This window comes from Astatotilapia calliptera, chromosome 5 (assembly GCF_964374335.1).
Source record: "Astatotilapia calliptera chromosome 5, fAstCal68.1, whole genome shotgun sequence".
Lineage (NCBI taxonomy): Eukaryota > Metazoa > Chordata > Actinopteri > Cichliformes > Cichlidae > Astatotilapia > Astatotilapia calliptera.
In genome coordinates, this window is record NC_137426.1 from 35,165,321 (window position 1) to 35,188,412 (window position 23,092).

Sequence of the window (23,092 nt, forward strand, 5' to 3'; positions counted from 1 at the left end):
GGTCGAAAACTCCAAGTGGGTCCTACAGAGACAGCTGGACAAGTGAACACGATTTAATCTGAATCTTTTTGTCTTTAGTTTCTTACGATAAATGTGGATGAGCAGTTCTCTAGCATTCGTGTTGAAATGTTGTCCAGAAGTGGTTGGCATGGCTCAAAATTTCACCTGCTGCATTTTCCTCCAACACTAAGACGCAAGCTGAAATTACAGTTGTGTAAACTCCAATTCTTTACAGACTCCTCACGCACGTGAAAACATTAACTCAGCCGCTGTAGGTGTGAGCTGGGCTGCTGCAGGCTCTGCAGTGAACATACCGATGCTTATAGTGTGGGCTAAGTGAGGCAGCTGTTTACTGTCAGCCTTAAACAGCGTAAACACAGAGGAAGTGATGTGTACAGAAATCCTATGAGATCGATGGAAAACTGCTCTCGTTGTGGCAAACAAACAAGTTCAATATGAATATTTATTCTGCGTGTGCGAGACTTCTAAACTGTGTGAGTGTGCACAGAGCGTACAAACCTCGTGGTCGTGATTCCTGAGGCCGATGCTAATGGAGCGGCTCGCTCTGGACAGGACGGCTGTCATAGCGTACATGTGGATCAGCACGTCTGCCACCCTCTTCAGGACGAGCTGTTCGTCCACTATGGTCTGACATCATCAGGGGAGAGGAGGAGAGACATGTGAGGGACAGTTACCTCAACTTTAGCTTTTGTATTTTAGTGACGAAAACCTAGTCGAGTCACTGTGCAAGTACTGAAGAAGCACACGGTTAACTAGCATCGAGCTTTATTGTTGTCCTGTTGCCATGGGTAAAACATGTGAGTAAAACTAATCAAATGAATAAACTGACATAGTTTCCATTTCCATCTAGATTTCAGAGTGAAATAGCAGCTTGGGGCTGATGGGCAGTTAACACGTGGAGCTAAGGAATGAGTTTTCCCTGCATTGTAACACTACAGATAATCAGTCCTGTAATGACACTGTACAATTACAGCATGAGCTGTTAGAGCACGGCTTTGATCCATAGCAACAATTTTCTACTTAAATGCATCAGTTCCTCCACCCTGCCTGCAATGAGACCATCTTCTTTAATAGCTTTGTCCCAATTTCCTGAAAATATCATTAAAGAGAAGAAGAAATGATTTGCATGTGCTGTTATCCTTTAAACTTTTCACTGCTTATTTTCTTACATGTAAGCAGCCTGAACCTCGATATTCAAACTCTTGGCAAACATTTAAGTCCTCTGAGGAAAGTTTGTGTGTGCTGGATCTAAACCAGTCAAATGATACAGGAACAGAATCTGGAAAACTTTCCGGCTACCAAAAGGTTTATAGCTTCTTTGGGTAAAGCTGTGATTACAAAAGCACAGTCGCGAAACACAATTTGAAGCAGCTGTGTAACAGACAAACACCACCGCTCATTATGAAACAACTTTCATATTTACATGATGAATGGGAAATTTGCTCATAGAAACTGGAAAGCTTTGAGCGGGAAAATCCCACAGCTGCTTTTCCAGAATCAAACGCTACCTTTCCATATCTGTAGAGCAGGCTCTCCACAGTCGACCCAAACAGGCTGACGTTCTGCTCCAGCTTCTTTGCACTGTCCTGCAAAAGGAAACAGAAGATTGAAGAGCTTCGACAAAAAACACTTCACTCATCTAACACCACAATTCTCTTACTTCCAAGCTGGGATGCACCACTCCATCTTTCCCCGTCAGGCCGAGGTCTACTGAAGCTCCAAGCGAGGTCCTCAGTTTCTTGCTGACCATGCCTATCGCAAGACCTATATTTCCTTTCTTCATCTCCCTGAGGGCACAAACAACCACGTGCCTCTAAGCACAGGCAAACAGCTCCATATTTTTCTTAGGAAGTGTGAACACAACACAACTAACAGAAGGGGCGATGTAGGACTTAAAAGCAAAAACCTTCAAACCTCAACAACACCTTCAGATTCTTACTTTATTTTCCCTGTGAGGATTTTGCCAGCGTACTGCATTCCAGTGAGAGCGATGTACATCCTCAGGATTTCATTGGTACCCTGTGAGCAAACAGTGGAATTGGACTTAAGTTAAGAGTTTTCTGTGTCACGGGAAGTGGCTCTCTGATGGTTGAACAGAGAACTCGGTTGTGAGCAGGCAATGTTTTGCTTTCAAAATCAGCTGGAAACGTGACGTTTTAACGATTTCTTTTATTTACTGCATGTCTTAAGTGAAATGCTGATTCTCTGCTGGGGAGCACGTTTTATTCGTGCAGGCTGTTAGGCTGTACCATACTCACATCACAAATGAAGCCCAGCTGTAAAGTTACATGTACTGATTTGGTGATGCAGAAAATGTTTATACACTTGATTCTAATCACAGAACACACAAACCAAGCCGACCTCAGCTGCACAGTCAATAACCACCAAAGTGAAACCTGTTATCTCTGACTAACGAAGAACGGATGGCCGCGTTGAACTTCCCTCGCACTGTACCCCGCAGGTGTGCGTGTAGGAGTGTGTGGGATTCTCTGCTGTAGGTAAGCAGGGAATTTTGCTACATTGTATTTTCAAATTTTAAACTTTCTATCAGTAACAGTGAGTGTGACTGACTGACACAGTGAGGGGCTTTGATAATGATGGGTCTGGAGCTTTCTATGTAAAGTGCCCGAAGATGATGTGTTTCACCTCAAAATTAACTGTTTACTTCAATTTCATCTATTAAGAGCTTTGTTTCAACAGTAAAATATGCCCCCGGCTTCCTCCCACAGTCCAAAGACATGCAGTTAGTGGGGTTAGGATAATAGGTGTGAATGTGAGTGCAAATGTTTGTTTGTCTCTATGTGTTGTTAGCCCTGTAACAGACTGGTGACCTGTCCAGGGTGTACCCTGCCTCTCGCCCTAAGACAGCTGGGATCGGCTCCAGCGACCCTGACAAGGTTAAGCAGAAGATTCAAATTCCCAATGACCATAAAAATACTGGGATTTGATACAGCATTACAGTTTGGAAGACAAGGTTTAACAAATGAACTGTTAACAGTTTTTTGATGTGTGTCATGGAGAGGAGAGGGGGGCACAGAGTTCATCTTAACTATGGCTGGGCAAAAAGCTGAAGGGCAGGCAAGATTCGTTTTTTGAAAAGGAAACAAATACATACGGTTTCACTCTAGCACAAACCAAGACTATATCTAGCCCTCAGAGTTTAAACACTTATGTATGAGTACCTCAAAGATGGGCAGGATGCGGCAGTCCCTGACGAAGCGCTCAAAGGGATAGTTCTTGGTATAACCCAGACCTCCGAGCACCTGAAGAGCCTCGCTCACACAAATCCAGCCTCCCTCCGAGCTGAACACCTGTACCGAAGATGAGGAACACACACCGTGAGTAGTTTCATAAAAGTTTCACCTGAACACAGACGACAGAGCAAGTGGTACCTTGACCATGGCTGCCTCCAGAGAACAGTCTGGAACGCCCGGTCTGTCCATCATCCCTGCTGTCAGGTATGCCATGCTCTCCATCACGAAGGCATTGAGGGCCATCATTGCAAACTTCTCCTACAGAAAGCATAGAAATCACAGTATTTAGTCACTTCTGATCAGACTTCTGATCAGACTGGAAGGTGTCACAAGCTTCCAAGTGAGGGGAGAGCATACCTGGATCATACCAAACTCACTCAGGCTTTTGTTAAACTGCTTCCTGGTAGCAGCATACTCAGATGTCAGCTCTACAGAAGGCCAGACAGAGAAGCCAGACTTAATAAACTTAAAACACTCACAACCGCTACCCAGTTAAAACAACAGCTGAGTGCTTACCGATCAGCTTTTTAATCATTCCAGCACAGGAGCTGCCCATACTGAACCTCCCCGAGTTCAGGATGTTCATGGCGATCTGTCCGACACGCAGCACATGTTTACAAATATTACAGAATCTCCGTTGTGTAGACAGATGAAGCTGGCTTTAGAGCTTACCTTAAATCCACCTCCAATTTCTCCGATCACGTTCTCTACTGGTACTGGGACATTATCGAAGGACAGCTCACAGGCTAAAAGGTTACAGCGTTGAAACATAAATGACATGAAAATGGCCCAGCCTCTATCAAACTGCCTTTAAGTGTTGATGAAAGGCTTACTGTTGGATCCCCTGATGCCCAGTTTGTCCTCAGGCTTGCCGCTGGCGATCCCTCCAAAAGCCCTCTCCACGATGAATGCAGATATCTTGTCTTTCTTTACACCATCTACTTCCACCTCAGTCCTGGCGAACACGGTCATGATGTCCGCCATGCCTCCGTTTGAAATCCAGATCTGACAACATGATTCAAGTCAGGAGCTTCAGTCAGAGGCTGAGTTGAAGTCTGAATTAAAACTTGGTGGAAACTGTTCCTCTCACCTTGGAGCCGTTGATCAGGTAATGTTTTCCATCTTCAGACAGGGTTGCACGGGTCTGAATGGAGGCTGCGTCACTGCCACTGTAACGGACAGGCTGAGTGTCAGTGGAGCAAAGACAGCTACGTGCTCAGGCACATGGCGTAGATGCCATCATCACTGTGTTAACGCTGGCTGATGCATCACATTAGGTTTTCAATGATGACTTTGGCTTGCAGTGACTTGAAAACAACCTCACTGTTTAGTTCACTTCAAGCAAATAACACAATGAGCCTTTATCACCAAGTACTAATCAGAGGAAGGAAAAGTGGGAACACGGGTTCTGTGGGTGTTTCTGTGGAGTCCAATCCAAACAGCTAATGGTCTCTATCAATACATAGTGTTTCTAAAGTCATTGGGAAGTGATTCAACATCTGTGACATCAGTCTTTATCTTGATTAAACAATGTCCTGATTTAGGCTGTAATCATGGTGCTCTGTACAGTGTCCTGAATCCTGTAACCGCCATCTTTAACCACCGTTTGGTGCCCTGTGGGCGTCAACGCTGAGCAGTGACTGAGAATGAACCTGCAGATACAATCAGCTGAGACGCTTATTTTCAGGTTGCTGGGTTTTAAAACGTAAACTGCAGCCAGTTACCTGGATGGAGCCTGACGCACACTGACAGTTTTCATACTGGGAGTCTACTGACAGTTGCCAGGCTACCCCACAGCCCCCTAGTAGATGCAAACGTAGAATAAATGTGATTTTTAGGAAAGCTGACATCTGATTTTGAGGTCAAGATCTCCAGGATCACTGCTCGTCTGAGATTTTCAGTAGCTGTACCTACGTCACCTCGTTCTCAGGTTATCTTATTCAAAAATTAGAGGGGCCACGCCGCCTACCTCAGATGTTTTACTAGTCTTCTCCTGTCCAGCTTTGTTAAACCTGTGTGAAATGTAGCTTCAGCTTTCTGTTTGTTAGCTTTTCTGCTGTTGTACCACATCTGCTTCAAGGTTCAAAATGTTGTGTGTTCATAGAGGGTTCGTAGAGCTATGTTCTTCTGCATAGTGAGTGTTTGTTTGAGTTACTGTTGCCTTCCTTTTAGCTCACAGCAGTTTGGCGACTCTCCTCTGACATTTTCTCGCAGGCAGCTGTCACTCACTGGATAGTTTCTCTTTTTCTGACTAAACCCTACAGATGGTTGTATGAGACAATCCTAGTAGTTTCTGAGATACAAGATCCAGGCCACATTCAACGCCACTAAAACCACCCTTCTTCCCCACTCTGATGCTGGGTTTGAACGAGTTTATATGCCTAAATGACTCTGATATTGAGTTGCTGCCTTGTGACTGGACGATCAGATATTTGTTCTAATAATAGTTCAACAGGTGTACCTAATGAAGTGGCCAGTGGGTGTAGAGATAACCTGTTATTTGTGTTCATCAGACTGTGCTTCACTGCTGTATGAGCAGAGTTGGAGCCACAGAGGAGAACGCTGCGGATGACATGTGCATGGTGTTCTTTACCTTCCGGGCTCTGTCAGACAGAAAGCTGCGATGTGCTCCCCTGAGGCCAGCTTGGGCAGATACTTTTTCTTCTGGGCTTCATTGCCTGCTATCAGGATCCCCTGAGAGCCCACAAATGTGTTAGCAAATCCTCCAGATTGTCCACATTGCAGACACAACTCCGTATTGTATTTTTACCTTCAGTCCAATGGCTTGATGAGCAGCCAGTGTGACGGCGATGGAGCCGTCTAAGGCGATGATCTCATTCAGTCGTGCATAAATGGTGTGGGATAATCCAAGACCCCCTGGGATTGAAAAACAAATGATAAACAATAAAAACAGAAACTGCCCCACTGTGTCTCGCAGTGGGGCAGTTTCTGCATTTCCATCTAGCATGGATGTGTCAGAGAGACAGCTGTGGAGCCATGATGAAGTCAGGATCGTAGTGATGTTTCAGGGAAACCCCACTACGGTCGATATGTAGCTTTGACTTGAATCTGTACGTGTAGAAGCTGCACTGAGGCAGGAACCATATCTAAATCTAACAGCATGCCACCTGTTCATTAAAGCATTTCTGCGCTGAGCTCAGACAGAGTACCATTTAGATGTCAAGTGTGAGAGCTTAATTGAACCTCTTGTGCCATAAAATACACCCAAATATACTGACCTGATACTTGAAACGCTGCTGATTAACAGCAGATAACATACTAATATACTCATAAAGTAATGACGTTAAATGTTTAAAGTCCATTCAAACAGTATTTCAGTATTTTAAACTGCGCTCTGGGATTCATGTCTCCATGTGTAAAACAAAGCTGTTTGTAGAGTCTGTGATCTTCTTCTTCTTCTGTCTATCCTCAACACCAGACCTGCCATAGCAGATGGCTGCCATCACTGAGCCTGGATATGCCAATTAAAAAGGAGTTCTTCCTCCCCACAGTTGCAAAGTGCTTGATTACAGGGGATTGCTGGGCTTCTCTCTAATACCATACAATTGTCATCAGCCGTGCCACGAGATGAATGCTTTGTTTTAAACTGACATACATTAAAAAAAATGTTCTGGGAAGTTAAATCCCCGCAGTGGGTGCAGCTACATATTTGATTTGGCACAGATATGATGCCAGATGTAGTTCCTGATGCAACCCTTCCATTATCCAGTGTTGGCTGGCACTAAGTGAACACTAGCTTGCAACCTCCTGACCAGATGTAATACCATCTGGAAAGCATCTGATTGACAACTGCCTCATTTTTTAGCATGATAATGAATCCAAACACAGTAGCAGCGCAGTAAAGCCATACCTGGAGAGACAAAGACGCAGTGCACACTATAGGTCATGCACTGGCCTCCCTAGAGCCCAGACCCCAACATTATCGAGATCATCAACACAGAACGAAAGGCAGCCGACATCCAAACAAGAGCTTTGAATATCATCCAAACAGCCTGGAGAGATATTCCTGAAGAACACTTAAACAAAGCTGCCTGAGATAGTTCAGACAGTCATACGAATATGGAGTTCCAACATTATTGGAATTGTACAAACTGTGTTTGTTATGTTTACACATTTCAATAAATCTCTCCGTGTATTTCCCATTTTCTGAGCAGAATGTAAAGAAATGAAGGACAGCTCCAGCACATTAGTGTAAATCACTAGCTTGAAACCATAGATTATATATAAAATATGGATCCAGCCACTGTGACGTCATGCTTTGAATGTTGCCATCTTGGTTTTCTGAAACCAGCTGTTATGAGCTAAATGTGGGTCTGACTGAGAAACCAAAGGTTGGTGGTTGTGGTTTGTATCATATCCAATTACACACCAAGTTTAATTATGGAGTTCCACAGGGTTCAGTGCTAGGACCAATTCTGTTTACATTATACATGCTTCCATTAGGAAGTATCATTAGAAGGCATCACATACATTTTCACTGCTATGCATGAAGCCAGATAACACACACCAATTAGTTAAACTGCAGGAATGTCTTAAAGACATAAAGACCTGGATGGCCGCTAACTTTCTACTTCTTAATTCAGATCAAACTGAGGTTATTGTACTCGGCCCTGAAAAGCTTAGAAATATGGTATCTAACCAGATTCTTACTCTGGATGGCATTACCTTGGCCTCCAGTAACACTGTGAGGAACCTTGGAGTCATTTTTGACCAGGACATGTCCTTCAATGCACATATTAAACAAATATGTAAGACTGCTTTCTTCCATTTGCGCAACATCTCTAAAATTAGAAATATCCTGTCTCAGAGTGACGCTGAAAAACTAGTTCATGCATTTATTACTTCCTCACTGAAAAGCCTTCAGCTAATCCAAAATGCTGCAGCAAGAGTCCTGACAGGGACTAGAAAGAGAGAGCAGATTTCTCCTGTTTTGGCTTCCCTTCATTGGCTTCCTGTTAAATCCAGAATTGAATTCAAAATCCTGCTCCTCACATACAAGGTCTTAAATAATCAGGCCCCATCTTATCTTAATGACCTTGTAGTACCATATCACCCTATTAGAGCGCTCCGCTCTCGCTCTGCAGGCCTACTTGTTGTTCCTACAGTATTTAAAAGTAGAATGGGAGGCAGAGCCTTCAGTTTTCAGGCCCCTCTTCTGTGGAACCAGCTTCCAGTTTGGATTCAGGAGACAGACACTATCTCTACTTTTAAGATTAGGCTTCAAACTTTCCTTTTTGCTAAAGCATATAGTTAGGGCTGGACCAGGTGACCCTGAATCCTCCCTTAGTTATGCTGCAATAGACGTAGGCTGCCGGGGGATTCCCATGATGCATTGAGTTTTTCCTTTCCAGTCACCTTTCTCGCTCACTATGTATTAACAGACCTCTCTGCATTGAATCATATCTGTTATTAACCTCTGTCTCTCTTCCACAGCATGTCTTTATCCTGTCTTCCTTCTCTCACCCCAACCGGTCGCAGCAGATGGCCCCGCCCCTCCCTGAGCCTGGTTCTGCCGGAGGTTTCTTCCTGTTAAAAGGGAGTTTTTCCTTCCCACTGTTGCCAAAGTGCTGCTCATAGGGGGTCATATGATCGTTGGGTTTTTCTCTGTATGTATTTTTGTAGGGTCTGCCAATATAAAATACCTTGAGGTGACTGTTCTTGTGATTTGGTGCTGTATAAATATATAAATAAATAAAAGTGAGTTGAAATAAATGCCACTACGGGTGTCCACACAATCAGACTTCTTTTCTGCAACCACAGGAGGAAGTTGCCCTCTGCTGGCCAATGAAAAGAGTGCAAGTTTCAGGCACTGCTTCACCGGCTTTGCTTTTCAGAAAGAAGGAGCTGCATCCATCTGTTATGTATAGTGCAATGTTGAAACTAACTAGTAGCCTTAGAAGAGTTGTGTATAAAAGCTACATAGTCACACAAATTATATGAGGGAGGTGTCGTCCTTAAAAAATACCCTAAATAAAAGAATGTAAAAATAAGTAACAACACAGATCAAAGTATTAGTATAATGTCCAGAACATTGCTCTTAACTTCTAACTTCACTTTGGGGCAAAGTCGGGTGGAGTTAAAGTTCATCTCAAAAATGCTTTGAAATCAATTTTCACTCATATTTTCAGATGGATCCCGAGACACGAGACTATCTTTTAGAAGGGCTTTGTTAAAATCATCTTACCGTATTCTTCAGGAATCATGATTCCAAACAGCCCGAGATCCTTCAACCCCTGCAGAGTCTCCAGGGGAATTGTGGCCTCTCTGTCAATTTTTGCTGAGTCAACTGGCAAAGAAACCCCAAAACAAAAACAAACAAAATCCAGCAATTCCAATGTCAGTCATTTAATTCCTCTGATAAATCATATCTGAAAGTCATTAATCACGTGCATGTACTCAATTCCCACCTCACCATCATCACTGAAGAACTTCTCTACCGGTGCAACAAGCTGCTTTATCTCCTCCACCTCATCATTTCCAATTTCTGGATAAGGGAAGACCTCAGCCTGGAGAACGAAACAGGCCTTTTTAGAGATTGTAACAGGGTTATGCATCTATGTTACCGTCCAAGTCATATTTTTGTGTTATATAGTTATATGCTTCTAATCCATCATGTGGTGACAGTGTGAAGCATGAAATCCTGCAGATAAAGCTGATGTTCATATTAACTATGAGAAAGGAGAAAAAGGTCATGTCTGTAATTCTGACTGTGGCCTGGGCTGGTTTTAAATGATTCTGAACCAGCTCACCTGCCCATCAGCATCCAGGGTTTACTCAGAATGGTGCAGAAACCACGCAGTGAGTGGCAGGTACAGAACTGTAAGACTGCAGGCAGCAGAAACGTGACTGTAAAGTAAAAGCTGGTGTGGTGAATCAAGAGCATGATTCCCCCGTGCTGACCTGCCTTGTGCCAAAAGTAAAGACTGATGTTGCTGTGTAGGGAATCTTTTCTCTCCACACTCTGAGATCCTTGAAGCAATCACAGCACTGTAAGGGTTGTTGGTAACCATGTGCATCCCTTTATCGCCATGATTTACCCTCTTTTAATGGCCTTTTCCAGACTCCAGAAACAAATCCTGCAGAGAGGCCTTGGGATGTGTTATAGAGGGAGACTGAAAGCGTGAACGGTGTGATGATTCATGTCAACATGGAGGACTCTAAAGAAAGACGTTTCCACTGTGTGAGATAAACCGACCTTCCTACACGGTAGCTGGTTTTACTTTGGGTAGATATTTAAAGTCTCTTTCACCATTTACCCCAAACAGGTGTGACAGTGCCTCAGCCTCAGTTTTTTCAAGCTTCCCTGCATTTTATGCGTCTTATTTTTCTGGTGTTGCGTCTAAGGCCCTTTGTTTCGTAAACGATACTTCTTTCAAAGCTAGAACGCTGGTGATTGTTAGCTTTGAATATAGTTATCATCTAAAGTACAAAGTCTTTTCTGAGACGACTTCCTCCGCCCGTCACTAACTTTGGAGAGGTTTTCTGGCAGCTCTTTTCCTTTACCTTGTTCACTTGACCGAGGAACAGATCCTTCGCATACGCCAGGTGTCTGCAGTGAGTTTTAATGCTCCTCCGCTGCTGCAGTCTCAGCTCTTCTTGCCCAGCATGCCTCGCGTGACAGCCAAGCAGCCGCTCTCCGATTCGAAAGGTTCGAGAGACGATTAATCTGTTCATGTTCATCATTCTATTAGCAAAGATCTCTACTTCATACAGCCATCGGTCTGCTCCCGAACCCAAGCAGCAAAGTACCTTTCACCCGTTTCTGTCCCATGCTGATGACGTAAGAGATATGTTCGAGAGGCGTTCTCTGACCCATGTAAACTACAGACTTACAAATGTGAACGGTCTTCTATGGGTCTTCTAACACATACATACCGAGCTTACTGGTAGTGTAACTTTGAATAAAAATTATGTTTTGTTTTGTTTGTGTTTGTGTTTACAAAAAAAAAATCAATATCTTTGTAAAAAATAACTCTCTTACCAACTTTGATTTTTATTTTTCACGTGTTCTTTACAGAAGACCGCGGTCATAAAGACTGTGACTTTTAAAAAGTGTTTGTTGAATTTTATTTTATTTTATTTACCATGTTATCTGTATATAATGTATATGTTCACTCATGTTTTATTACTAAAAATATGCAATTCGTATTTGTAGCTTTCAAGTAGAGCAATCCCAGGAAAAAAACAAAAACAAACCCATACGTGACTCCATGATCCTCCGTCTCGCTGACTATAAGCCCTCGAATTTAAAGTTGGAAAGCACAAGACCTTCAAAGAATTAAATTTCGTGTACGTCATGAATACTAGTGCCATTGGTTTTTCGAATTTTCCGACGGTACTTGAACATATCATAGCAATACATGCAGGACTCCACTAGATGACGTATTCTGCAAAGAAACCACTCAGCCCTAGAGTAGAGAGGGCTCTGCTTCTGACTTGTGCTGGAAACTGGACCTAAATTATGGACAATAACTTTTTTCTTTTCTTTATCTACATGTGTGTAGAATAATTTTCACCACCAACTAAGATATTTAAAAGCTGTATAAATAAAAGAAATAAAAAAAAATTTGCACACACCCTACTGACAGAAATAAAAACCTGGAGCTGGTTTGCTTCTGTATCATTGAATGTGTACTTGTCTAATACATGCTGTTCTTTGCTGGCAGAGGAAATGAAGCCCTGTACTTGGTCCCTCCCAGGCCGCATGATGACGTTGTCCTGCTGACACTACGGATGTGGCCCTCATTGCTGGAATCTATTTTTAGATCCAGCCTCAAGGGCCAGACAGACAAACAGGGCAAACTGTCACTCAGACCACCTGCCACAGTTAGGCAAGTAGCCAAGGCATGCTGGCTGTGCGAGACTGAAAAAAGAATAAGAGTACTGCAGTTGTGACCTTCATCAGAGGCTTCAACTTCCTGAGAATTTTGTTTAGGTTGATAGAAATATCTCAGCGTCCCTGGTGGCCTCTGTATTGTTGGAGCTACGTGAAGGGGAGGAAAATAGAAACACATATGTATCACTCATGGGCAGGACAATATAGCTGCAGCCGAGGACAGTGGATATCATATCCTCACTATTGTTTCATGGAATGTAGGGATTTTAAAGGGGAGTTCCACTAAATTCACACATAAAGGTCATTTTATTCGTCACAAGGTAGTACTCGCCCTGTTGGAGTACTTGTACAATGTTTTCTGTGCTGCTGAATTTAAAGCTGAAAATAAAATCTAGATGATGTTGTCAGGTCAAAGTGAGGATGTGGAGTTTCAGGTTTGCATGAAAGTTCATGACCAATACAAGATAATACGTAAATGCACGAATACATGCATAGTGTGCACTAAATCTAATAATGGAAACACTCTAAGAAGACCAATTCTGAGCTAATCTAGTCTCAGTTACTGTAGATAGTCCTGTCCTTGCACACTCTGTTTCAGGAGCCAGTGGTTAACTAACAGGGTTAATAGTTTTAACCCCTGCTCTTGAGCAAGACGTTGATCCCCAAAGTGTAAACACTGGCAGTGCTAGATATTTCAAAGCACTTTATCCTGCTAGAGTAGACTGTGTACTGTCACACTGGCTGTAGGCTGAGTATACAAAAGCCAAAAAAAGTCTGGTTCCACAACTATGCAGTCTATTTTAATTCAGTAAAATCTACATAAGGGACACTTTTAAGAAGAATAGGCTATAAAGACTGAATATATCACATATACATATTAAAAAACAGTTCTTTAAAGGCCCTAGTTTCTACAGCTATGGGACCATCATTGCGTAGAGAAGCCTTTAAAGCACTCTTGAGAATATTCTATGACTTCTCTCAGAAATGTAATACTGACACCTTTAAGAAGAATGAAGAAGCAGCCAGAGGTTCTGGAGCTCTAGTACATCTTTTCCACTGATGCAGTGCCAGTGGCTAAAATAGAACTCTTTAAACTCTTTAAAGACCACACTGCTACAGAAAAGCCCCACATGCTGGTCTTAAATTTGTACCCCAAAGATCAGTGGCAATCAGAAGAAATTCACGGGTGATTGCTGATCCAGTGTGCTAAGATTTCCTTTCCCATTGGAGTCACTGCAGCTTCCATGACAGTGTTTGGTTCTAAAACTCTAAAACAAGGCTGGTTCTCCAAAGGTGCCAATGAAGAAGTCTTGAGGAAGTCTGGTCACATGACTAGGATGACTGCATCACAGAGATGCTGTCCTAAGATGTTTTGGACTCATATAGAGTTCCCAGATTCTCAGCCACCACACCATGTTTGAGGTTAGGAAAAACCTTCTCAATTCCCGACACAGAACCCTTTGAAGTAGAAAAGCCTGGTGTATTTATTTTCAACTGTTGGCACCTGATAGAGTCCAAAGTGGCCACTTTGACATGTTTTGTCTGGATGCGCTTTAGTTTCTTATATTTTCCTCATTTTTTGGTAACCTTTTGCTCTCAGTCTCAGGTGGAGTTGTTGGACTGGCATTAAGTCTCAGGTTTTCCTGTCTGGACAGTTCTTCCCACGCCTGTTCCTAATGGTGTGATTAATGAATAATTTTGTTGATGGGTGGTGATTGTCCTTGCTGTGGTTGTCTGTAATCTCCTGTGCCTGTGTAATGCTCTTTCTCTGTGAACATGCTGCCTCCAAGTCACACATTCCTGAAGACTGTGAGCACCATCAGCTGCTTTTCTCAGCTCTGGCATGCCAGCACAGTCACCCTCAAAGGACTAACCTCTTCTCCACCTGCTTGCCAGCTCTCCACCCATCTCCTCTCAGCAACTAGCTAACCAAGTATACCTCCTGAGTTCTGAGTAAGACACTTGAAAACTCTCACTCTTACCAGTATCCGTCTTGCTGCACTTCAATAAACATCTAAACCTGCCAGCGTCTGCTCTTGGTTGGTTGTTCAAACCAGCTTAAGACACAGTAACAGGTGAGAAATCATATTTCATTACAGAATGAGTGTGGACATTAAAGGGAGTGGTAAAGCAAATATACAGAGAGCTCATAAGGCACATCTATCTGCACAGCTGAGGCTATTAGAACATATCTGCTTAACTCTGGTTCTAATGTATACACCACAGATCTGCAGTGAAAGACCTGCAGTCAAAACAGTAACCTGCAATACTGCAAGACTGACCTGGGAAATGTTTGCAGGTGAGACTGATCTAGAAGACTATGCCAGTTCAGTTCTGGGATGCAGACACTTTTGCATTACAAAAAAAGGACAATAAAGCTGTACAGCAAAGCAGGAATGCAGCCTTCAGGTCAGGGTACAGAGGAGCCTACAGCTCAGCCATATTTACTTCCTCCTCTCCATCTGCTTTCACGCATTCACTCATTTAGGGATCTGAATTCAGCCTACAAGAAGTGTAGCTCCTTGATCTTCCCAGTCATTCATCTGACACCAAGAAATACCAAGCAGGATGCAAACAGGCAGACAACTGCTCCGATTTGACTGTATATCATTTTATTTTGCGTTCTCAACATTGTCACAGTACTAGTTTTACATCAATGGGTATTTTTCTACTTAGAAACAGAATGCATAATAAAATAAGAGCACTCCTCTCTTCCCTTTGACTTCAGAAGTCTGGCTGTGAGTGTGAGAAAACAGAAGCATCTCAGGAAAGACGACAGAAACGGTGTTAGCCGTGTAACAATTGGCTGTTCATCTCTAGATCCTATGATAATTCAGTCCTGTCGGAGGCAGAGAGAAGCAGTTTGATTATGTAAAGATCACAAGGGAGCAGGAATGCACCTTCAATGTAACTGTAGACACTGAATAGTAATAATAAGAATAATTAATAACAATAATTTACAGACTATTTACATATGTTACTCATTCTTTATTACCAGCTTGCCATTAAAATATTTCCTCCGTGTCCAGCCCTCTTTACTTTTACTTCAAGTCACATTAGATTCCATATTTACACTCAGCAGTACGCTGCCAGGTCTTTATACTCTACAGTGGAAATATGGGTGAAATGCATGCCGGAGGAGAATGATGCACAAACAAAAAGACACACTAGCAGGCCAAAACTCGTCTAGATGTAAACAAGCACAAGTCAGGGAAGTCGTAGCTATGCTGGAAGGTTAAGTTCTAGTCAAGCACGCCGCTTGACAGAGCAACGGTTGAAAAAACAACAACAAATGAAACCAAAAAAAGAGAGTAGAAGAAAGAAACAGTAGGCATCAATGGCATGCAGCAAAGCACCTCACATGGAATCTGGACAGGTTTCACAATAGATCAGTGCTCTGAAGGAACTGGAAGGTTGTAGGGTAATAAAAGTAACTCGGGCTCCTTTTTTGGGATCTGCCTGTACCTTTACTCTCTAATAGCCTGTTGGTGTTCGAATCCTGGTCTGAAGACAAACTTTGTGATTGGTCGGGTACAGCGTTGGGTTTTAAATACAGCCCGCAGTAGATTTCATGTTAAACTGATTGTAACAATGCAATATTGGCACTTTCCTGACACTGTAGCACAGAAACTGCAGCCAACTATAAGGTGTGAAAGTTACAGGAGCCTACAGTGCACGGACACAACAAAATCTATTTTAAAGGTACTTTTTGTAAGGACATATTGCAAATTGTACACATGCGTTAATAAAACTTTCACCACCAGGAGGCAGTGGTTTTCTCAGCAGGTGTGTTGAAATGTTTACGGAGGCGTCGTTCTTTTCATTTTTTATGTTTTTTTATTGTGTTGCCTTTTGCAGGCTACCATTGCAAATAGGAATGTTTTCGTAATGATTTACCTGATTTACAAGTTGTAAAGTTACATTTATTTCAGCACCATCTTGTGGAACAAATGTGCATTGCATGAAAGTACGGCTGGGCCTTATTTGAACTTAACCCTGTAACGCCAAGTATATCATAATTGATACATGAGATTTTTAGACCCTTACATTATCAGTGTGATTTATTTTTTCCTGAAAAACCTGAATAAACTGCACAATAAAATTTTAAGCAATAAATTGCATAAAAATGCCAGTTGTAGCAATAAATTAAAACTCATATATGCAAATTGATATTTCACTTCTTTTTTTGTAAAAAATGAAAAGTGAGGTTGAATAAACACTCTCAAATGAATTTTCTGGCAGTTATTTCTTGGTTCAGGCTTTTCAGGGTTAATCCCATACAGAGATGACGTCGATGAAGTCATAGTATTTGGTTTCCCCCCCACATTATTTGACAGCTTCAGTTCATTTCAGAAGTTTTTTATTCTAATGGAATAGATTTTAAATACGTACCTTTAAATAAAATTTTACTTTTTCTACAAAAAAAAAGAAAAAAAAAGAAAGAATCTAATTGGTTTTTTTTTAAAAACATTACTAAATGCTTTACAAAATCAGTAATAAAACTTTAAGAAGCACAAGCTCTGGGTTGCCAGGTTGTAAGGTCTTGGCAAATCTACATCCTCACTGAACATTTCCAGGAAATACTGAAGCAGTTCTCATAGTTTTTGTATCTTATTTGCCTAGAGTATCACCTCAATAAGAGGCAGGTTATACTGTTTTATGTGAGAGTGGAGGGGAAACTGTGCCAAGTGTGGAACCTGCTTTGTATATCAACGAAAATCACTTGAAACTGCCCTATGGACTTTGCACAAACTCTAAATTCTGCTTGCACACGTGGGAGGTTTTACTTGTGCTTTCCAAACCAGAGTGGAATCATATAAAATTGCTTATTAAACCTACTAATGTTTGGAAACTCAACAGAGCACCTTTAGCCTGTGGAAAAAATTTGAAAATTACATTTGAAAATCTATATACTGATAACATTGTGCAGCCAATCAGAAACTAAATGGCTTAAAAAGAAGGAGAACAGAGCTGTAACTGCTTGTTTCAGACAGCGCTAAACTGAGTATGTAATGGATTATTCTGAACAGTGAAAAGCATGCAAAGCTACTGCAATAAAAGCAGAGAGCTAAAAAACAGTGTAGCAAATACCATTTATAATAATCAGCCAGCTGCAGACTACGGATTCCTGGAAAAAAAAGCTACTTTTGGCTGCTCTTTGCCAAAGCAGTTAGCGCCTCATGTTTGATGCCCATCCTTACACAAACACCAAGGGATCTGTGTCTCTTCTCTGGGTTGAAGAGGGGACGTTTGGCTTGTTGGGTGAATGTGTAAACTACTAGACTGTTAGAGAGAAACTTTAAAAACGTGTAATTTATAGTATATCATAAAAATGTGTAATTTCCTGTATAACTGGGTAAACATTAGGCCACAAGACACTTTCCAGAACCTGGCAACCCAAGAGTTGTCTTATAATGAATACAAAGAGCATTTCTAAGCGTATTATTCAATCAAACATTATGAAGCAAGTACAAAGTGTGGCTTTAACTGAGGGCATATATATTTAAGAATACTGATCTACTGGACACCACTTGAAAATGGTAACGTGTGCGCCGCTGACAGACAGAGAGAAAATGTGAAGATAAAAGTTTCCTTTTTAAATAATCGATTATCACTCTGATTTTCAAATGACAGAACACACAGAGCTTCCCCGTTACAGCTTTGATCAGGTCCTGCTTTAACTACAGTTGAACACTAACGATCCAGTTTAACTACTGTACTGCATGTGGATCGGGTTAAAATACAGATTTGGTTACTTATCGTCTGGAGTGACATGAACACATCGCTGACTTCGGTTAGCTGTATTTGAAGAAGTCAAAACTATTCTACCATTCTTTTTTTTTTTAAACAACTGTCAACTGTAACACTGATATAGTTTGGGAGTACACAGTTTGAAAATAGCCTCAAGATATAACGTTACATGCAGTTCTTTTCTGTGACACTCTGCATCAGTGTGAAAGGTCCAGTTCCTCCAAATCCATGTGGATACTTGCACTTCACTGAAACACTGAGAAAGAAATGCCAGAGGACGCCGGAGGGAGAAAGTAAAGGGCGAAACTAACAGAACGACCAACAGATTGAACTTGTTCTTCAACAAAAACAAACAACAACAACAACAAAAAACAGTAAATACATATTGCACTAGTTTAAAAAATGCATCTCACAGTCTTTAAGCAGATACAGACTAACTCCTGCCATTGATATCAGCTATGTAGAATGAGCGCTGCATCTGTTGCTTTCAGAAACAGAAAATATGCTCCAGGACAGCAGCCCCCCTGCCTCCGCTCCACACACACACCACAGATACTGTGCACGGGATGACCGGGAGGTACAAGCAGCCATCCCATAATATGTCAGAAAGATGATTGATATAAAACCGCTCTCCGTAATGAGTCAAGCATAAGGGCGCTGTCACCATCACAGAATGATAATTATTGATTTTTGCTCTGTGGCGTCCATCCCAAGGAAAAAACCTCAAGACAAAACAAAACAGTCAGTTACGGCACACTCGCCGTTCCAGCAGACGCACGGGGAAACCGAAGAGGGAGAGGCCACGCTCAGCCAGCTGAGAGCTTCCACAGTGGGACATGTTTCCCTGCTGCACAGTTTCTCCCTCAGTTTCCACATGAAAAACATCCAGCGTCGTCCTCCTCCCCCTGCAGGACAGACTTGCAGAGTCCCACCAGGCTGCAGGACAGCCTTTATATATTCGTATTGTTCATTGGATTCTAAAAAAATAGTTAAAAAAATAAAAGGAGGGCAGGCAAGCAGCGAGTGCCGCTGGCTTCCTTTGCTTTCAGAGCAGGGGAGAGAGAGAGCTCCGGCCCGGAGACACGTGCAGTGGATGAGACTGTAGGTGGGCTGGAGTGCAGCAGCCCTCAACAATCTAACTTCTAGCTCAAAGGCAACCATTCACAGCAGTACTCTTGCGTCCGACTGCCTAACTAAGAAAAGCTTTGATTGGTTTCTTAACAGTGAAACTACGCCATCTATGTGCAAGTATAATACTGAGAGTTTTCATCGATGCTGTTTGTTCTGTAGTAATAACTATAATAATAACATTTGATATTATTATTTTACAAAATACTATGCACAATATACATAAAGCAATCTGTGTGACTAAATTAGTAAATGCTTTAATAATTGGCACATTTATCACTGCTAACAGAGATATCACAGTGCACTGTGAGCTACTGCTACATTAAATACTTGCACAGCCACGGCTGAGGCTGAGCTGTCGTCTTCGTGTCTGTTCAGCCAAACCGTCTTGACAACGTTTAAAGTTACTGTGTGAAGATTAATATGTACTTCTTGTGTAAAATACTAGTAAGCGAGTTCCGGTAGTTTACTGAGAAACAAACAGTAGTTGTGGTCTTTGTGCATGCTCTTGTCTGTTGCTCCTGAAGCGGGTAGACATGTCTTATGTCCTGAAACAAAATGATAGAAGCGGCTCTAAAAGAAAGGAAAAAAATCTGAAGGAGGCACAACGGGATCTCGTCTGGCTTCGTAGCCCCAGACCGGCGATGCACAGTGCCACCATCATGTCAGCCCAGGAGGAAAAAGTTCAGCTGCAGGGTCCAGAGAGGACGACCTGCCCCTCACACCACTGTGCTGATGCCGCTGTGCTTGGGCTTGGTGCTGCTGGGTCCCTGGGAGGATGGTGGCGGTGCGCCGTGGTGGTGGGGAGGGCCGTGAGTGGGGTGGGTGGAGGAGTGCGGTGGGTGGCTCCCGTGCCCATGGGGCCCGTGAGGATGAGCCGGGTACGGCTGCTGCTGGCTGTGAGACGGGGGAGGGTGGTACTGGTGCGGTGGGTGCTGCAAGTGGGCCGGCGGGTGGTAGTGGTGATGGTGGTGATAAGGGGGTGGGTTCTGGGTCATGTGGCAGAACTGGGCGTGGTGCGGGTGCATGGGCACCGGTCCTTCCGTCTCCACGCGGGCTGTGTGGTGCAGGTTGGCTGGGTGCGGGGTGTGGGAGATGAGAGTAGGGTGCAGCTGGGGCTGAGGGGTGGGGCTTGGCGACTTCACACGCCTGGTGCCGAACAACGATCCGAGCAACGAGGAAGAGTTGGGCAGGGACTGGGCGCTGTGACGGGATGGGCAGTCTCGGCTGGACGGGGCTCTCCGCCGCATGTGAGGACTGCTAATGATGGACCCCTGCAAGAGAGAAGGCTGTCAGATCACACAGACAATCACGAGATCCACAGCAGACAAACGCACACCTGCACTTTCGTATGCTCTGCAGCGTGCACAGCCTCGCTCAATTCTTTTCACAGCGGCACCGACCACATGACCAGCTACAGCTGATCTCAAATCTCCCATGATTGCTTGTGCTGCCTTGTGGAAAAGCATCGCCATTTCCTTTTCCAGTTCACTGCCTTTGTTTGTCTATCCATGCTAACATCTCACGCTCCACTCTCCCTAAATGGTCTGGAGGCTCAGCTTGCCGAGCCTGTCAGAGCCTGCAGTGTCTGCGCTGTCATAAGTAGACACACAGCTTGTACGTCTTCAGCTCTGACAGCAGATGCTTTTGTGAGTTTTCATCACTCCTACCTCTGGTTTCTGAGCTCTCTAAATACATGCAAAATCACTTATGGATCTGTGGACAACAATCTGACACTGCAGACCTGAATAAGGTTTTTTGCCATTTGCATGCAGCTCATACTTTTAGATTTACTGTCTTTAACTTAAAACAGAAATTTCCCCCAAGCCTGGTGAAGAAGTAATTTGTACATTTTCTTTACATTTTCATAGCACAAAACACACAATAAACGATAAATATAACATAAGATAAATACAACACAGTCTAACCAAAATTAATAAAGCCATGCATAAAGTGCACAATGAACTTATAATAGATGATCTTCAAAATCCAAAAGTTCAGCCTATTTAATTATGATCTATACGTGTGTTTTTACACATGAATACTGCTAAATTAACAGAGTTGCATAATATTCTGAATGATTTGCGATGGTGTCAGCGTGCTTTGAAGGTAGTGCATTTTATTTAAATGACAAGGAAGGGTAGTTGTGAACTGTTTTTAAAAGTTAAACACTTTGAGCTGGAACTAATTGACTTGTGATGTTGGTTTATAGTGCTGAAGGAATTTAAATCAATCTATTTATACGGCGTCAAATCACAACAACAGTCACCTCAAAGTACGATATAATGTAGGGTAAAGACTGCAAAAATACAGAGAAAACTCCAATAATCAGATGACCTCTATGTGGAAGCCCTTGGTGACAGTGGGAAGGAAAAACTCCCTTTTAACAGGAAGAAACCTCCAGTACAGCTTGGGGGAGAAGGGATGGAGTAGATTCAAAGTAAATGTGTTTTAAATGTGTTTTAAAGCCTTGAATATTTCTGTGTTCTGTTCTAAAACATAAAATACATTTTAAAAAATGGTAACGTAGCGATCATGCTTCAGTCCCAGTGATTCTGAATCTAGTCTGAAGTTTTTCAGAGATGGAGAAATAGTAAGTTGTGGTATCTCTTCATGGGACTTGTGTAGTAATAGTTAGATTCAAGCTAGCATTGAAGTAAACTAAAAATGTATGCTAGTCTCAAATCATTAAATCAAGTTAACTCTGTCAGCCATATATAAAACAGACCAGGTCATGTTCTCATTACTTTATAATTTACAGTATCATTTTTTTATTTTTGAATTACTCATCTGAATCTGCTAACATAAGTTATCAATGCAAACAACAGGGTAAAAACTTCCATATTATGCTGTAATACAAAGGTAATGCAGAACACTGGACTGGAGCACAAACTGGAGGAAGTTCAGAACAGTCCCACTCTGAGTAGGTACAACATATCATCCTCTATGTTGGATAAGTGCAACAGTGAAAAAGGAAAGGACAGGACTTTCTTGTTGATGTCAGAGGTCTGTAAAAGAAACTTCAAACTGTGTCAGCATGCAGTAGAACTGTCAGGATCATCCTGAGTGATCAAAAAAAGGACAACATTCGGGTAATGGCTAAAATCTGTTCCCACTACAAAAGCCAAGATAACTCAAACGTAAGAGCCGATCATCAACGGAGCTGTCAGGACTTTATTAGTCGTGCCATGCTGTGTACGTGAAGGGTTAACATGCTAGATGCAACATCATTCCCGTTCTACTCAAAACATGCACAGCAGCCAATATGCTCACGACTAAAACACAGACACTCAAAAAAAGAGAGAAAAACACTACAAAGAAACAATGAAACAGAAACTTGTGATCACAGTGAGCAACGTAAAGTCGGAGGACAGCTCAGCATCAGTTGATCCAAACTTACTTCCATATTGCTGTCTAGTGATCCTGCACTGCTGCGTCTCCCACGCTTGCCTGCCCAGAACATGTAACATGACAGATAAGACATGCCTGGTTAAAATATGGAGGTGCACATATTTCTTGTCTGCGACGGCAGGATGCTAACACACTAAAGTGGTACACGGCTAGCTGGTGGCAGACTAGCGTGGCAGAGGGAGGCGAATAAGAACTAAAGGAAATGGGAAAGGAACAAGACACTGCTCCGAAACAAGGTCAGAGATAAATCTGTGCAGTCAACTTGAGTCACTGCTGGCAGGAAACCTTCCCATCAGCAAAACAACTGATCTGACTGCAAGAAAATGATGCTCATGTCCATTAAGATGAAAGACTCCCAAGGGACAGTTCTAAAAAAGACTGGGTGAAATCAGGGGCTAAAATATGCAATTATAAGCAATATTCAGTGTTTTAAACTCAATGTCACTAACTAAGGAATGTCAATGAATGTTACCGACTCAGGCTGATGGTCTAAAATTCTCAAAGGAACTATTACACCCACAAAACTGTGGCTCTCCTCATAACTGGTACTTGTAGATGTGTAGAGCTCCCCTTTAAAGATAGAGAAAGTTCCCCGAGAACATCTAGGCTTCCGAAATCCAGATATTGATCAGGCTTTTAAAGGCTGTCCCTCATTTACCAAAAAGACACG

General features: G+C 42.5%; 2 protein-coding genes across 7 annotated transcripts in view; both read right to left on the bottom strand.

Annotated features, from left to right (window-relative positions):
- Positions 1 to 11,074, bottom strand: part of acad9 (acyl-CoA dehydrogenase family, member 9) — a 14,710-nt gene extending 3,636 nt beyond the window's left edge. Inside the window, exons 1-16 of the mRNA XM_026169045.2 lie at positions 10,800 to 11,074; positions 9,709 to 9,802; positions 9,481 to 9,582; positions 6,046 to 6,152; positions 5,869 to 5,969; positions 4,366 to 4,444; positions 4,109 to 4,280; positions 3,948 to 4,021; positions 3,792 to 3,867; positions 3,633 to 3,703; positions 3,414 to 3,533; positions 3,204 to 3,332; positions 1,961 to 2,040; positions 1,682 to 1,808; positions 1,530 to 1,607; positions 520 to 648 (exon numbers count right to left, since the gene is read on the bottom strand). Of these exons, the coding sequence (XP_026024830.2) occupies positions 520 to 648; positions 1,530 to 1,607; positions 1,682 to 1,808; positions 1,961 to 2,040; positions 3,204 to 3,332; positions 3,414 to 3,533; positions 3,633 to 3,703; positions 3,792 to 3,867; positions 3,948 to 4,021; positions 4,109 to 4,280; positions 4,366 to 4,444; positions 5,869 to 5,969; positions 6,046 to 6,152; positions 9,481 to 9,582; positions 9,709 to 9,802; positions 10,800 to 10,979 (1,719 nt within the window). The 5' untranslated portion in view covers positions 10,980 to 11,074. The remainder of the gene's footprint in view (positions 1 to 519; positions 649 to 1,529; positions 1,608 to 1,681; positions 1,809 to 1,960; positions 2,041 to 3,203; positions 3,333 to 3,413; positions 3,534 to 3,632; positions 3,704 to 3,791; positions 3,868 to 3,947; positions 4,022 to 4,108; positions 4,281 to 4,365; positions 4,445 to 5,868; positions 5,970 to 6,045; positions 6,153 to 9,480; positions 9,583 to 9,708; positions 9,803 to 10,799) is intronic.
- Positions 11,075 to 19,590: 8,516 nt separating this feature from the next.
- Positions 19,591 to 23,092, bottom strand: part of iqsec1b (IQ motif and Sec7 domain ArfGEF 1b) — a 243,029-nt gene continuing 239,527 nt past the window's right edge. For 5 of the 6 annotated variants that reach the window (XM_080302155.1, XM_080302154.1, XM_080302151.1 and 2 more), the window contains 2 exons: positions 22,412 to 22,461; positions 19,591 to 20,285 (listed from right to left, as the gene is read on the bottom strand). In XM_080302155.1, the coding sequence (XP_080158281.1) occupies positions 19,731 to 20,285; positions 22,412 to 22,461 (605 nt within the window). In that variant the 3' untranslated portion in view covers positions 19,591 to 19,730. The remainder of the gene's footprint in view (positions 20,286 to 22,411; positions 22,462 to 23,092) is intronic. The other variant, XM_080302156.1, reaches the window with a different exon arrangement.